The following is a 15,618-nucleotide window of genomic DNA, read 5'->3' as shown; positions in this document are numbered from 1 at the left end:
GGCGCGGCGGGGCCGAGCGGTGCTTTCCCGGAGTGAGCGGCAGCGGCAGCGGCAGCGCCCCGCCGGGGCCGGCACCGGGATAAGGACACGACACACGGCACCGGGTGTGTTGTCGTCGTCGTCGTCGTCCCCCGTCCCCCGTCCCCCCCCCCCCCCCGCACCAACAGCCACACGACAGGGGAAAATTCAGCTCTTTTATGGCGCCGGGAGCGGTTTGGGGTACAGCGGGGGTGACGGGGCGCAGCTCCCGGGGGACAGCAGTCCTTTGGGGGGGTCCTCGGCCGGAGGAGGGAGCTGCAAGGGAAGGGCTGGGGAGTTCAGGAATCTGCTCTGGGTCGGGTCTGGATGCTGGGCTGGGCTTTGGGTCAGGGCTGGACATTGGGCTGGATTTGGGACGTGGGGACCTGCTTCGTGCTGGGTGTTGGGCTCAGCTTTGGGTCAGGTCTGGACATTAGGAACGGCTCTGGGCTGGATTTGGGACGTGGGGACCTGCTTCGTGCTGGGTCTCGGGTGTTGGGCTCAGCTTTGGGTCAGGTCTGGACGTTGGGCTTGCTTTGGGCTGGATTTGGGACATGGGGACCTGCTTCGTGCTGGGTCTTGGGCTCAGCTTTGGGTCAGGTCTGGACGTTGGGCTTGCTTTGGGCTGGATTTGGGACATGGGGACCTGCTTCGTGCTGGGTCTTGGGCTCAGCTTTGGGTCAGGTCTGGACATTGGGCTTGCTTTGGGCTGGATTTGGGACATGGGGACCTGCTTCGTGCTGGGTCTTGGGCTCAGCTTTGGGTCATGTCTGGACGTTGGGATCTGGGGCACCGAGACCCACGCCACATCAAATTCAGGACGTTGGGATCTGCTTCGTGTTGGATTTGGGGCTCTGCATCCTGGCGTCTGTCAGACCCGGGTGGGGACAGGGGCTGTCCCCGGGGTCAAGCGGCCCCAAACACCGCAGGGCAGCGCCCAGAGGCTCGGCGGCAGTTTGTCTGTCCATCACAACTCAGCGTGGTACCGCTCCGCTTTGAAGACCTCGCTGGGCTGCATGAAGATGCCCTCCATCACCTTCCAGTAGTTATTCTGGCTGGAGGCGGCCATGCCATGCACCTCCTTCTGCCCGTGGATGGGCCGCCCGTACTGCTCCCCCGTCACCGAGAGGAAGACGTCGGTGGAGGCGTGCTGGAAGCGCACCTCGCCGTCCCGCGCCCAGTAGGTCCCGCTGCACACCACCGTCCAGTCGTCCAGGTAGTCGCCCTCGCCGGCCTCCCCGAACGCGCTCACCTCCTGCGGGCGAAAAAGAGTTCGTTTGGGGGCTGGGATGAAAAGAGGAGGGAGCCGGGGGTGTTGAGTTGGGCCCAGAGGGCAAGGAGGGGGGGCAGAAGAAAGGGCTGGGGGACAAGGTGGGGGACGTGTTTGGGACTGGGGCTCTGTTGGGACTTGGAGGGTCTGGTTGGGACTGGGGTGCTGGGGGAAAGGGGCTGGGCCTGGGGGGGGGGGGGGGGCAAGGGGGAGCTGGTAGGGACAGGGACAACCCAGTAGGCACTGGGGAACAAGATGGGGGTGGCAGGGACGTGGGGGACAAGGGGATCCCAGTCCGAACTGGGGAGCAAGGTGGGACTGGTAGGGACATGGGGGACCTGGTCGGGACCAGGGAAGAAGGCAGTGCTGGCAGGGACGCGGGGGACAAGGGGGACCTGGCTGGGACAGGGAGAACCCGGCAGGGACTCAGGGGACCCAGCAGGGCCCGGGGCCGGGTGACAAGAGGGGCTCGGTTGTCCCCGGGGAAAGGGGCTGGACCGGGGGGGACAAGGGGGGATCCCCGGCGGGTACCTGGTTTCCGGAGAGCGGAGAGGTGAAGCGGTGGCTGTGGAGGTTGCGGCCGGTGCCCAGGTGGGTGAGGCGGATGGCCTGCCCGCAGCGCACCGGCGTGCCCCGCTCGCAGACGGCGGCCGTGCGGCCCCGGACCCGCCAGTAGCTGTTCCCGTCATCCGCCGCCGACACCCCGGTCACCGACTGCTGCCCGCTGCCTGCGGAGAGGGAGAACCGTGCTCAGGCCCGGCCCGACGCGGAAGGCGCGGTGCCGGTACCGGGGAGGGGAGGCGGTGGGGTGGCGGTGTCCCGTTACCGGAGCCGTAGCGTACGTCGTGCGAGTGCAGGCGGACGTTGTGCCGCACATTGAGCAGCTTCACCACGGAGCCGCAGGTGACGGGCCCGGGGCCGCCGCGCACCGCCGCGCCCAGCGCCAGCACCAGCACCGACACCAGAACCGGCGGCACCCGCCGCCCCGCCGCCGCCGGCCCCATCCCGCTGCCGCCGGAAGCGGAAGTGGCGCCGCTCCGCCCGCCCGGAGGTCGCCGCTCGTCTGCTCCGCCCCCCCTCGCTCGCCGCCGCCGCCGCGGAGGCCTCCATTTTCCCTCGGCGCCTCGGGTAAGGCCGCGCCGGGCGGGACGGGGGCGAGCGGCCGTGAGGGGGGCCCGGCAAGGTCCGCGTTGCGCTGGTACGGGCCGGGGGGGGCCGTCGCCAGGGGAACGGCGGGGCCGCTGCCAGGGGAACGGTGGGGTCGCTCAGGGCCCGGGGCGGCTCCGAGGCCTCCTGGGCTGGGCGGCCCCGGCGGGCCTGGGCCCCGGTAAGGGCGGCGGAGACGTCCCGGTAGTTGGCGTCGGGCCGGGCCGCGGGCCCCGGTTGGGGGGGGTGAAGGCAGCGGCGGCCCCTCCGCTCCCGGTTGCCGGCCGCGGGTGGGGCTGGCGGCCGCAGGAGCCTCCCGGGGCGGGGACCCCGGCTGGGGACCGTGCCGCAGCGGGGTGAGCCGGGCTGGGGCGGGCAGCGCCCGGGGAGGAAGGCGAGGCGGCGGGCAGGGGGCCCGCGGCCGGGCTGAGGGGCTGCTCCCCCGGGGATGGGAGGGTGCCGCAGCCCCCCGCCCGCTGGAGCGGCCCGGCTCCCCCGTGGCAGAGACCGCAGCGGCCCCGGGGGCTGCGGAACATCGCTGACACGGCAGGAAGAGCTGGTAAAAGAGAAGTGGTGGACGTGGAGAGCGTCGGCCTGCTTTTCTGGGGAGGGGGAAAGGGTCTGACCTTTGTTTCTCAGGTACGCTGGCGGTCCGGATGGCCCCGCTCCGCAGGTGTAATTCTCGCACGGCCGGAGCGCTGCCTGTGGTTTTGCAAACTTCTGACAAGGTCCTCCACGAAAAGCCGAGGGGAAGCAGCCTGGGAAGGCCCTTTTGGGGATTAATAACTGACTAAAGAGTGGCACGTAAAGGGTAGGGATGAATGGTTGGCGCTCACAGCGGAGTGAGGTTATTGTGGAGTTTCACAGTCATCTCTGCTGCTTTTTATTCTGAATATGGCGATGTGGAGAAGGGAAATTTAATCCTAAGTTATTTAAGATAGCTAAACTGGACTGTGGGAAGTTGCAGAGACGAGGTAATACTGAGTGGTTGAGTGCTAGTGTGGTAAACGAGATACGGTGGGAACGGGTGTAATGAAGGTAGCAAACACCGCAGCAATTGACTCTACATCAGCTTTTACTATTCAGGAAAGAGCTGTTGGTGTCTCACCAATTGTTTCTTTTCAAACATCGTTTCAACACCCCGCTGTAGCCTACAAAGGATATTTTGGAATTACTTTAAAGGAGCAGAGAACACAGCAGAAAACATCATTACGCTGCCGCATAAATCGTTGGCAGTTTGTGCCCTGGCTAGTGTTGGCAGTTCTGGTTAGCCCGTCTCAAAAAGGGAACACTGGAAAAGGTAGGGGTAGGAGCAGCGTGGACAAGCAGGTTTCCGGGCAAGCGAAGCCTTCGTTTCCTCACCTTAGGGGAGAAGCTTGCTGATAGGAGATACGATGCAGATGCATGAAGTCATGGGCAGGTCAGAGAAAGCAAGGAGGGAACATCAATTTTCTGTTTCTTACAGGAAATTATGATGCAGAGGGTCTAAAATAAACAGGCGGAAGTGCTTTTTCACACAACATGCTATTAAACTGTGGCACTCTGCTACAGGATGTTCTGCCGCCTGATAGAGTTGCAGGCGGTGGGACCAACGGGGAGCATTAAAACTAACGAAGCAGGTATGGGAAGTTCCTGAGCTGCAGTGGCTGGCTGCCTGGACTTTCCCTGTCGCAGCATTGTTGGTCTCCAGCCATCGTTTCACCCCCGTGCTTCTTTGCACGCCTACCACCGAGGAGGGTGGGAATGTCTGGTTTAGGTCCTGACTTCAGAAATTCATAAAACAGCTAGAAAAGCTAAATACAAAACTATATGTTGCTGATGCCGTATCAGGGCTGGCAGGCCCCGGCGGAGACAGGCCCTACAGAATCCCTGCCCGTACCAAGGAGTGGCTCTGAGGAAGAGCTCAGCGCTGACGAGGTGCCTGTGAGGGCATTTTGTTGTGGTGCGAGTGCCTTACAGTGCTTCACAGGGATGTTTTTGTTAGGTTCATAAGCTTCAAATTAAAAGAAGCCAATATGATCTTGTCTGAATTCTGTGGTGGGACACAGCCTGGAGATCATTGCTTAGTGATTAGTGTTAAATCCACGCATTCCAGCTCAATCATGGCTTTTTTCTTTTTTTTTCTTTTTTTTTCTTTTTTTTTTTTTTTTTAAGAAAACCAGAATTGATTTCATTGTGAGAGCTTCAGGGGGTGGAACAGTGGCATTACCTTTGCAATTTGGGTTTTTTCTAACGAGCGGTTTATTGTTACAGTCCTGTGGATGTACTCGAGCTGTGCTAAAATTAATTTCATGAGTGTTTAATTGACAAAATTAATAGACTGGGCTTCCTTAGGTTCTACATTTTAATTGAGTCAAGTTTCCCAGCTGCCTTATTCTCACAGAGCTTTCTGAATCCTCTCCAATTTAACTTTTCTCTTTGAAAAGTAGACGTGAGAACTGAGCGAAACTGTTCAGTGGTGGCTTTCCTAATGTGGTTCCATGGACCTACGTGACGTTAAGTGGACCGTGAGTTGAACCATGAAATGGCAGAGGTTAAAACAATCCCTGTCCTAACTCTCTTCGCCCCAGAAAACCCCCCACAAAACCAGTATTAGCATGGGTCAGGGCCTTGATGTCGTTTCTCCCACAAAGGATGGGGAGAAGTCAGGACTCGCTTCTCTGCAGCACCCATGCTGCAGTAAAGCCTAGGTTAGCACTTGTTTTTGCTGTTTTGTGCATTGGCACTGATATCCTGAGGTTCCTTGCTGAATAACAAATGTATCTCACTGTGAGGACACTCCTTGGTTATTCTGTGAGCACCGCTGAGGTCTCATGCTTTAGTTGGCATCCCTGTGCCTGGAGACCACGAGATGCTTCTGGTTTCCCTCACCCCCCACCTGCTCAGGCTGTGAAGCTGCTGTGGGGCACTGTCATTCCCGATGCCATCCTGATGCATGCGGTTGTGTCCCTGCCTTGCCAGAGTGCCACCGTAACAGGAGTTTTTCCCATAACATATTCTGATATTTTGCAGGTACTCGCTGCATATTTCCATTTCTAAACCTAATGAGTTAGCTTTTGCTTGTGTATGATGTACAAAGCTGCGACTGCCTCCAGCACTGCGATGATTTGCAGTCCTGAGCAGCCAGCAGGTATCTGGATGCATGGCCAAGGCTTTACAGTTATTTGAATGTCTGGTTTCCAGAATTCTCAGGTCCATCACAAAGCAGCGCTTGTTCCAAAGGCGTTGCCTCGCCTAATCAGGGAGGCAGCCTACAGTGCCTGCAGCCCATGTCCAGCCCAGTCCTGCTGACCTGATCAGAGATCTACGGTCTTGGTATTGACAGCGAAGAGAGCTATCTGCTCGGGGTCATCCCAGTTAAAAGGAGCTTGTGGACTCTGGACAATTGCCATTGTGCCCTTGAGCTGAGCAAAGTGCAGACACCCCTGGTTGAAAGCAGAGGTCGTGTAATTGCTCAGCCCTGAGCTGCTCTGGCATTGCTGCCCAGCGAGAGAGGCCGTGCTCGAGGTGCCTGGCTCGGTTCGAAGGTACCCGCGCTTCCCTCACCTGCTGCCGCGGTGCTGTCGCAGCACTGCTCGCTGCATTGCTGTTGTCTTTGGTCCATCTCGGTCAGTGTCTAGTGGCTGTGGGATATCTTTGGGGTAAAGCTATATATATATCACCCATAGGAGCCTGTCTGCTTGTGTACAGGTAAGCATGCAGGATTAGGCACAGTCTCCCTGCCTTTTTGGTGCTCTAGTGCAATTTAGTACTTACCTCTGTGCTGCAGCAATCTCTGACCCTCTCCTGGGCGTGTTACAGGAGCAGGGATGCTGCTGTGCTGCTCCGAGGAAAGGCCCGTAGCATGATACAGCTGAGCTGGCCCAACGCTCCTCGGTCTGGAGACTCTTAAAGCCTCCCCAAGCCAGACAAGTGGTGCTGCTTGTGTGACCGACTGCTTGGAGGGCTCCTGCCGGGCAGCAGTGCTGGTCTGAGCTCTACCTCTGCACCTCTGCCTGCGCTGGCTGCAGTCTCTGCCTGCCTCCCTGTGCTGTTTTATTTCAAATGAAGGCCTCTCTGGAGTGGGAGAGGCACCTTTAGTCCATATGTGATTCAACATCTCCTTGGTAATAGCTACCCTTGCTTCTGTTGGCCATGCTAAGTGACATCCCCACTGTCCTGAGGTGGATTTCACGGGAGCTGAAAGCACCCGGTTTCGTGGGTGGTTGGTTTGTGTGGAACCTGCTCGGCTGGATCATTAAATGAGGTGGGTTTCCTAAGTCATACCTGTTCCCTGTGTCTAGATAAATTTGATTTGACATGAACTGAAGTTGCCAGGAAATGGTAGAACAAGTGATGAGGAACAAAGTTGGAATTGCGAGCAAAACGCTTCACTGGCAGAATATAGTAAAATCGCATGTAGTGCTATGACAGGGGGTTTTGTTTCTTGCTGGATTTGTGTGTTGATCATGGATAGGAGAGAGATGAGGTTATTAGACTTGGAAATGGCAATGCTCTAGGAAAAGCCACTTAGCCTGCAGTTTTATGTATGTTAATACACCCTGGTGGATACATGTAGAAGAAGAATTGGTGAGGAAGTGTGAAGTTGACATAATATTCGTACACAGGCTGGTAAACATAACAATTCCTGTTCCTCTACTGTATGTAGTTACACAGTTTGTCAGAGGCATTTGTTTCAGGAACAACTTTGTTTATTTCTGAGAGGGATGCTTAAATACATGTGTGTGACTTCTACAGTGTCCTCTTGAGGACGGGGATCACCCTGTTCCCACACATCAAGCCAGAGCAGCGATGTCCTGTCCGGGTGCAGAGCAGTAGCCTTGGCCTGCCATGATTTCTGCCTGTCTGGAGCATCGTAGGCAGATATTGGCCACAGCCATGTAATCCGCAGCCAAGAAGTGTGAGTTGCTATCTGCTCGTGTCTGAAATCTGGCAGAGGTCTTTCCCTTGTCTTCGTTGTGGGTTTTCTTTAATGAGATATGTCCGACATTCCTTTGGAGCTATTAGTATTTTAAGACTTAAAAGATTCTCCAAAATCGGCCTTGCACTTGTTTTTGGGTTTTTGGTTTTTTTTTTTTCCTTTAACTGAGAAATAAGTCCCTGGTTTTCTTTAAGTTACTGTTTTGTGTACCAGATGTGTGGATCTTGGGGCAGAAAAAGAAGTCCTGCATACGAGAAGTGTCGTGGCAAAGCCTTGATGAGGTTGTCCTGTATGGGACTGATTTCCTTCAGCTGTTTGTTTGCAGTGGGGAAGTTGTTATGGGAACATTTTGAAGTGTGTTTGTTTAGGTATCATTCCCTGGCGTATGGAATTCTTTTCTCATCTTTTTCTCTTTTTTTTTTTTGTGTTAAGTTACATCAGATGTAATTTAACATGGAGGTTTTGGCTTTAGATCTGACATCTCCTCTGAGCTTCTTTGTGTACCTTCCCAAAGGCTGGTGGTTCTTCCTGGGCTGGCGTTTTCAACTTCACAGCCATTTGAGGAATTGATTTGTTTCTTCTTGTTTCTTCTTCTGTTGTTTTGGTGTATGTAAAAAGGAACTAAAAAAAAAATCCTTTGAAAATTTTAAAAATGACAGCAAGTTTTGTAACCACAAGAAGTGAAAGGCTCAGAGAGACAGAACTTGAGCCATGTCTTTATGGACATGCTCTTTCCTTTGTGCCAGGCTTGATTTATACCACTTCCGGGAACCCCAGTTGGGGGAAAAACATAAAACAAAAGGTTCTGGATATAGAAAATACCCCATTTCTGTAGTCTCTTGTTACTACTTAATCTCTGTTCGGAGGCCCCTGGCCTGGAGCATCCCAGCCACGGCTCCGGCAGTGCGGGGCGGTGGAGTCGGGCAGCCAGCAGCCCCCAGTCCCGACCCTACAGCACCCTCCAGGCCTCTCTCCTGTTTGCTCCGTGGGGGTCCCCAGATCTCTGCAGAGCCTTGCTAACAGCCTGTAAGCGCAACTCCGTCAAGGCCCTTTTTTTCAGGGTCACCCTGGCTTCATTAACTGAGAATTAATCACATTAAGATCCTAATTGGTTGGACTGTGTGCCTAACACAGTGCTGCGTCAGTGACAGCATGGGGTTGCTTTCCTGGCCACATGGGAGGGTATGGACGGGATGAAGGGCTTTGGCTGCGTGCACCGTTTCAGTCGCAGCCGGGAGCTTGGCTGTGTAATGAATGCTGCTGTGACAGGTCCTGTCCTGCGCGCTGAGACGTGGGTTGACAGGAGCTAGCAGCACTTGGCTGCTGGCTCTGCTTGCCTAATCTCTGGTGACAGGGATGTGCAGGCAAGGTGGACACTGGGTAATTCAGGGCCTTGATAGATAATTTGAAACCTTCTTGCCTTAACTGTCTTCTCTCCAAAACCCAGCTGGGGGACGTGCTTGTGTTTTGCTCGCTCGGCTGATGCGGTGGATGTCTCCTCTTTCCCCAGTTCCTGCGGAGCCGTGTGTGAGACGCTGCAGTCATGTCTGACTTCGTAGAAAGTGAAGCGGAGGAGTCGGAGGAGGAGTACAACCAGGATGGGGAGGTTGTGCCCAGAGTAACCAAGAAGTTTGTAGAGGAAGATGAGGATGGTGAGTCTGCCTGTCTGCTCTGAATTTGCTGAATTGTCTGTGTGCCTCGCTGCTCTATTTTACGTCCCATGACTCTGCAGATGGAGCAATAACTGTGCTGTAATAGCATGGCCATCTGTAGTCAATAATCTCAGCTGTTTAAGTGCTTCCCTTCCTCAAAGTGCTTAGGTGGTTTTTATATTTGGCAATAGAAAATACGCTGCTTCACCCCCGTGGGACTTGCAGTTGCGCAATTTGATAGTAAACAGTAAAAGCAGAGGAGTTCTCCCAGTGTGACCACTCCACCTGTTTCCTCTGCAGAGAGAGCATGAGACAAGAAGTGGGGGTTCTGGCACGAGCAGCTGGCTGGGTTCTGTGTCAGTAAAAGTGTTCAGTTAAAACTCTCTGCATGGATAGTGTGAAGGAGGATGCTGTTTGCACAGAGCTGAGAAGGAGTCTCGGGAGATAACCAATGAGTACATGTCTAACGCTGCTCTCCACCAGATGAGGAAGAGGAGGAGGAGAATCTCGATGATCAAGATGAGCAGGGAAACCTGAAAGGATTCATTAACGATGACGACGATGAGGAGGAAGAAGAGGAGGAAGAAGCCAGTGACTCTGGAGACTCTGAGGATGACGTTGGCCACAAAAAGAGAAAGCGCAGTAAGTTTTATGATGATTGTTCATAGCAGGCCCCAGCGTAATGCTCTCACACTGCCCTGTGGGAGAGCAGAGCTCTCCCTCTGCCCTGGGTGTCTGCATGGGCTGGGTAAGCTATATGCTTCTCACTGATTTGCCCATTCCCAGATTAGTAAAGGGAGAGTGTAACTCGTCTCTGCTTTCTTCTCTTAGCTTTTGATGACCGCCTGGAGGATGATGATTTTGACCTCATTGAAGAGAACTTGGGTGTTAAAGTCAAAAGAGTGAGTTGTGTTCCCACGCTGCTGTTAATGGTGTGGTGCGTCTTAGCATGAAGGATGGTGGGCTCCTGCCTGGAGTGAGCGAGCGGTGCCTCCTGTCTGCTCCTGCCCTCTTGGAAAGGGAGAGCTGACTGCTTGAAGGAAGCAGGATCTCTCCCTGCCCAGGCAACTGGGAACTGGCTTCCTAGAGTTTGAAAAACACTTTCTTCTGGTTCCTAAAGTCTGCTGTACTCCTCCCTTCCCACCTCTGCACCTCTGTCTCAGAGGATCCCATCTTCCAATAACTTTCTCCTGCATGGTGCTAACCTCAAAGTCGGCACAGGCTATTACGGGCTTTAAAGCTCCTTCTGTAACGCTCGCTAGAGGCACATCAAGCCAGGCTAACACTGGTGGTGACGGCATGCGAGTGACACAGGCCTGGACGCGGTGCAGTCCTCAGCAGGCAGTTGTGTTGTGTACACGCTGCGCCCCATGAGCGCCTGCAGCAGGGCTCCCGAGGGGGTGGCTCTTCTCCCCTGTGTGCCTGTGCTGGGCTCCATCCTCCTCCCTCTCAGGTGCCTGGGAACCAGAGGAAGTGCAGTTCTGGCCTGGGAGAGACCACGCTGAGCTTGGGTGTCTGTGCCAGGAATTATGTGCGCTGACAAGCCTTTTTGCTTGCAGCAAAAATTCAGGCGTGTGCGAAAAATGTCTGATGATGAGGATGATGAAGAGGAAGACTATGGAAAGGAAGAACATGAGAAGGAAGCCATTGCTGAAGAAATCTTTCAGGATGGTGAAGGCGAGGAGGGAGGGGAAGCTGTTGAAGCGCCTGTTGCTCCACCAGAAGAGGAAGAGGAGGAGGAGGAAGATGAATCTGGTGAGTATGGATGGTCAGTTACATCCAAAGTTTGTCCTAGGATTAAAGCACAGGAACGAAGTTAAGACTTTCTCTGAGCTAGAAGTAACCAAAGGCCTGTCGTGGTAAAGCTCTTGCTGGTGTGATTAGTGATTAGTACAATCTTCAGAATTAAACGTTTCTGGGTGCCAGGTTTAGTTTGTCTGTCTAAACCGCTTTGTCCAGAAGTACATTGCGTGTGCTGAGGTGTTGAACATCTCCTCTAAGCTGCCTCCAAAATGGAAATGCTTCAAAGGAAGGAAGTCAAGGCACTGTTTAGTACCTAGTAGCACAGCGCATGCCTGCCCTACTTCCCTTCAGCATCAGCCCATCACCACTGCTAGTACCATACTGAAAGAGTTTCAAGAATTCTTTCTGTCTACTGTCCAAAGCAGCAAGGCCTTTTCTGACTGCATTTTCAGTGCACTGAGCTGCAGATAGTTGCCAGATGGCTTTGCCTGTGTTTGGAAGTTCGTTTTAGCTTGTTATTGTGGTTCAGACTCCTGGAATGTCTGAGGTTGGTGTTGGAGATGCTGTGGGTAGCTGGGCAGACTGACAGCCAGCGGCAGCCTAAGTCTGTGGTGGAGGCTTGTAGCTGCACTGGCTGAGCTGAGCTTTGTCAGAGGTACCAGTTGAATATGCGAGTGTCCTGACCACTAAATTGCTTCTCAATGTCCAGACATCGATGACTTCATTGTGGATGACGATGGACAACCTCTGAAGAAGCCAAAATGGCGAAAGAAGCTCCCTGGATACACAGATGCGTAAGTATTGATTGGAAACTGGCCTGGAGCCTCAAAAACAGTGCTCAGCTTACTTGATTCTTGCAACTGCAGAGTCATTCAGCTTGTGGTTGGATACTGCTGGTCTCTTTCCCCAAAGGAATCTGGTAAATTTAAACATGGGGCTTTTAGCCTGTGATTTCTTAAATGTCTGACTCCTTCCTTTCTCCCCTGGATTTTTCACACGAATGCCAAAACCAGTCCCTTAGGAGAAGTATTTGCATGTAAAGCTCAGAGTTGTGTACCTATTCATGATTTTTTAGCCTAGGTGCAAAGCTAAAGCTTAGAATTAGGTGCTCTGGCCACCTCTGTGTGGCTAGAAAGATGTTCTGTGAACTGCACCATGGGGCTGAACGATAGTTCTTTGCCTTCCAGTGCTTTGCAGGAAGCCCAGGAAATCTTTGGTGTGGACTTCGACTATGATGAATTTGAGAAGTACAATGAGTATGATGAGGAGATGGAGGAGGAATATGAGTATGAGGATGAAGAAGCCGAAGGGGAGACCCGTGTACGACCCAAAAAGACTGCCAAGAAGCGCGTCAGTCGGCGTAGCATCTTTGAGATGTACGAACCCAGTGAGCTGGAGAGCAGTCACCTGACGGACCAGGACAACGAGATCCGTGTGACAGACATGCCTGAGAGGTTCCAGGTGAGGGAAGAGGGTGCTGATGTGCAGGCAGAAAGCATTTCAGCTCCCACCAAATACAGCAGGCCTGGGACCTGCGGGCCAGCTTTCTCACCTGGCTGCTGGCTGGATTTTGGCATCTCTCTTTCCCTCTTTGAAGATCCCACCTCTCACGTATAGACTGAAACTCTGCATGCAAACATAACAGTGGCATTGTGAACTGTTCTAGCTGTGCAAGCCCCGTTTCAGCACTGGTCACAGTTTCTCTGTGGCCACTGGGTGCCAGTGTTGCACTCCTGGGAGTGGTTCAGGGCTTGTGCTCTGCTGACACGTCCTTTATGCTGGATACTGTTAGTAATCACATGAGTTGTACCTCTGGATAGCAAGAGATACAGTGCCAGAGAGGGTTTGCTAGGTTTTCTAGCCTATCCATATGCCAGCCAACATGTAACTGTTCCGTACAAGGTGTTTCTGTAACCCACTTTAATCCAAATGACTGGGACTTACACTGCTCTCAACATGGAGTCCTGTTTGTGCTGCTAGGAATCATTCTGCTATCTCATATTTTTGTCTTAATTTTACCCTGTATTCAGATTTTCACTGAGCAGTCGATCTCCCTTTAGTGTATGTTAACGTAATTCTGTGCAGAGGCTTGTTGCCCTCCTTTGTAAAATGGGACGTCTGAAGCTGCCAGCTTTTCAGAAGGGCCTTTTTTCCCATGCCAGCGTGCACAGCACAAGGGAACGCTGTGTGTAACGTCTTCTGGCCATATGTGGCCCGTTCAGACGTTTTGTCGTCTTCATGGATGTCAGTGATGATTAGAGCAGGCCTTCTGAAAGAGAATTGGCTGGGACTAAATGCCCAGAGAGGGTTTGGAGCTGCTTCATGTTCTGTTATTCTATGGCTGCAGTAAGAAAAGTGGTAACAAGGCTAGAACAGGCACAAATAGATTGGAACAGAGGATGTAGCTGCAGAGGGTTTGGGAGTCTGGTAGGAAGTGGGGGTACCCTGACTCGATCATCACGGAAGATTTCGCACCATTGCAGGCCTTTCCACAAGCCTTTGACAGAATTGTTAGCTGCCTTTACCTAGTGTAAAGGGTGCAGGTTTCCTGTGTACTCGGAAGATGCAGACGTTGAAGTGCTGTCCTCAGCAAAGCCCTGTGGCTGTGGGTGGTACTGAGACCCCATAAGCAACCTGCCGCTCAAAACAGTAATTTCCAGGCTTCTTGAAGACATGGTAGCACAAGCCCTGGTGTTACACATACCTCTGCTCATCCTCTTGTCTTTTCACAGTTGCGATCCATCCCGGTGAAGAGTGCTGAAGACGATGAGCTGGAGGAAGAAGCTGACTGGATTTACAGGAACGCGTTTGCGACACCCACCATCTCCTTGCAGGTAAAGGACTATCCCTGGGACTTCTGACCTAAGAGGACTTGAAGGTGCTGCAGATTTCCAGCATGGAGACATTGTTCCAGGAGTCTGCTCAGAGGAATGTGGTGCCCAATATACCTTTCTTTCTGGTTTTCTGGTTTTGAGCAGGTCATTTAACATGCACATGTCTTCGTTTTCACATCCATAAAACAGGACAAAAAGGAACACAGAGAAGTTGCAAGAATAATTGTCAAGAATGCTTGAAAGTTCTCTGAGCCACTGTGCTCTTAGGGCTAAACTAGTATTAACTGCTTTTAACCATCAGTTACCTCGGCCAGATGCTGCTTCTCCAATTTCCTTTAAGCCAGTCAGGGCTAGGATGCTTTTCTGTGATCTGAAATCAGAGCGTGTACCTAAGCCTGCATTCCCAGCTAACAAAAGGACCACCGTTTTCCAGCCTTAGCCTGGGCTGGTCTTTTGGGGGTCAGCTCAGGAATACGATCAACGCAACGTGTTTCTCCTTGTAGGAAAGTTCTGACTACCTCGACCGTGGACAAGCCAGCAGCAGCTTCAGCCGCAAGGGGCCCAGCACCATCCAGAAGATTAAAGAAGCCCTGAATTTCATGAGAAATCAACATTTTGAGGTAATTCGCAACTTGGCTTCGTTGCCAAGATAGGGTCTGAGTTGCTGTCTCCTTACCCTGATGGGAGTAGCAGAGGAGTAGCTGGAAGCATTTAGGGCAGCAAACTAGAAGGGGCTGAGATACCACACCTGGTTGCCTCTCCTGTGACAAAATGGTGCTTCATTGGAAAGTGCAGCTCATCTTATGTGAGCTGTGGCAATGCAGGTTTTTAAGGCCTGTTTGATGGGGCTGCCGTCATCGTATTTCCCTGATCCTGGACAAATTGATGCTAAATGAGATGGAGGAATTTCAGAGTCTCTTGAGTCTTACTTGGTCCATTCAAGCTATTCTCTGAGGTGTTGCCTGACGTTGCAGAAGCTTTTTTGGTATATGTGATTTATTCTTTGGTGGAATGGTTTTAAGAGCTAGGGCATGGCTTGGTACATCTCCCACGCTGCTGCCCCATTAGCTTGTTCTCCCACATGGAACAAGAGCATTCTCTGGACTCCCGGCTACCAGGAACAGCCCGGTCTCCTGCATGGTGGTGATGAATCTCATTTTTGACCCAGGTCCCATTCATCGCCTTCTACAGAAAGGAGTATGTGGAGCCAGAGCTGCACATCAACGACTTGTGGAGGGTCTGGCAGTGGGATGAGAAGGTGAGGAGTGTTTTCACTGCTTGTTATCCATAAACTTTTAACGTGTCTTCCCACCTAGCCTGATACTTTCAGCAGATTTTGTTTTGGCTGTGGAGACCTTGTGTGCTTTTTTTACACACCCCCCCCCTTTTTTTTTTTTTTTTGCATGTTTGCTATCATGTGGTGGTAAAGGGTTATCTGACAAAAAAGGGTTCAAAACAGTCCTTCCCCTTCACCGAGTTCCTTTTGTGTAGTGACCTTTCCTGCAAGGAGTGCGGGTTCCTTCTCTACTATCGGGTAGATCCAAACCTTGTTGGTTTTTTTTGTTGTTGTCCCCCCGTCCCCCCCCCCCCCCCGTTAATACAATCCATCTCTGACATGAGACCTGCCATGTGTGTCACATCTGGGCTTAGCTGTGGATGAAGATTTTGATGATTATTATTATATGACAAATATCCCAAGATTCTGGGAGCCCCTGTTTGGGAAGGGAGGAGACAGGTGTGACACACCTCTATGGTGCGTTTCACTGCAAGTCTTTGTTCTCATATTAGTGGACCCAGCTGAAGATCCGCAAGCAGAACCTGACACGTCTGTTTGAGAAGATGCAGGCCTATCAGTACGAACAAATCTCTGCTGACCCGGACAAGCCCTTGGCTGATGGAATAAGGGCCCTGGATACTACTGACATGGAGAGGTACGGTGCCATGGCTTTCTTATATTCGTTCCAAAACAACTTAAAATGTGCGTTAACTTGCCCAAATAGCACAGGCTCTCTGGCCACTGCAGCGCATTGACTT

At 52.8% G+C, this 15,618-nt stretch overlaps 2 protein-coding genes across 3 annotated transcripts in view; one reads left to right on the top strand and one right to left on the bottom strand.

Moving 5' to 3' along the window:
* Nucleotides 1–180: 180 nt before the first annotated feature.
* SDF2 (stromal cell derived factor 2) lies at nt 181–2,355 on the bottom strand. Its single transcript, XM_075518414.1, has 3 exons — nt 2,115–2,355; nt 1,820–2,016; nt 181–1,273 (listed from the first exon to the last, which is right to left on the bottom strand). Exons 1-3 carry the CDS (start codon nt 2,290–2,292, stop codon nt 986–988), a joined length of 663 nt encoding a protein of 220 aa, XP_075374529.1. The 5' UTR covers nt 2,293–2,355; the 3' UTR covers nt 181–985.
* SUPT6H (SPT6 homolog, histone chaperone and transcription elongation factor) overlaps nt 2,317–15,618 on the top strand; it is a 30,619-nt gene continuing 17,317 nt past the window's right edge. Inside the window, exons 1-11 of one of the 2 annotated variants that reach the window (XM_075518411.1) lie at nt 2,317–2,416; nt 8,866–9,007; nt 9,491–9,649; nt 9,839–9,909; nt 10,567–10,762; nt 11,460–11,544; nt 11,938–12,211; nt 13,483–13,584; nt 14,088–14,204; nt 14,753–14,842; nt 15,373–15,515. In XM_075518411.1, the coding sequence (XP_075374526.1) occupies nt 8,899–9,007; nt 9,491–9,649; nt 9,839–9,909; nt 10,567–10,762; nt 11,460–11,544; nt 11,938–12,211; nt 13,483–13,584; nt 14,088–14,204; nt 14,753–14,842; nt 15,373–15,515 (1,346 nt within the window). In that variant the 5' untranslated portion in view covers nt 2,317–2,416; nt 8,866–8,898. Of the gene's footprint in view, nt 2,417–3,220; nt 3,246–8,865; nt 9,008–9,490; nt 9,650–9,838; nt 9,910–10,566; nt 10,763–11,459; nt 11,545–11,937; nt 12,212–13,482; nt 13,585–14,087; nt 14,205–14,752; nt 14,843–15,372; nt 15,516–15,618 lie in introns of those variants that run through there. The other variant, XM_075518413.1, reaches the window with a different exon arrangement.

Source organism: Mycteria americana, chromosome 15 (genome assembly GCF_035582795.1).
Source record: "Mycteria americana isolate JAX WOST 10 ecotype Jacksonville Zoo and Gardens chromosome 15, USCA_MyAme_1.0, whole genome shotgun sequence".
In the NCBI taxonomy this organism is placed as follows: domain Eukaryota; kingdom Metazoa; phylum Chordata; class Aves; order Ciconiiformes; family Ciconiidae; genus Mycteria; species Mycteria americana.
This window is presented reverse-complemented; position numbering and strand designations above follow the sequence as displayed.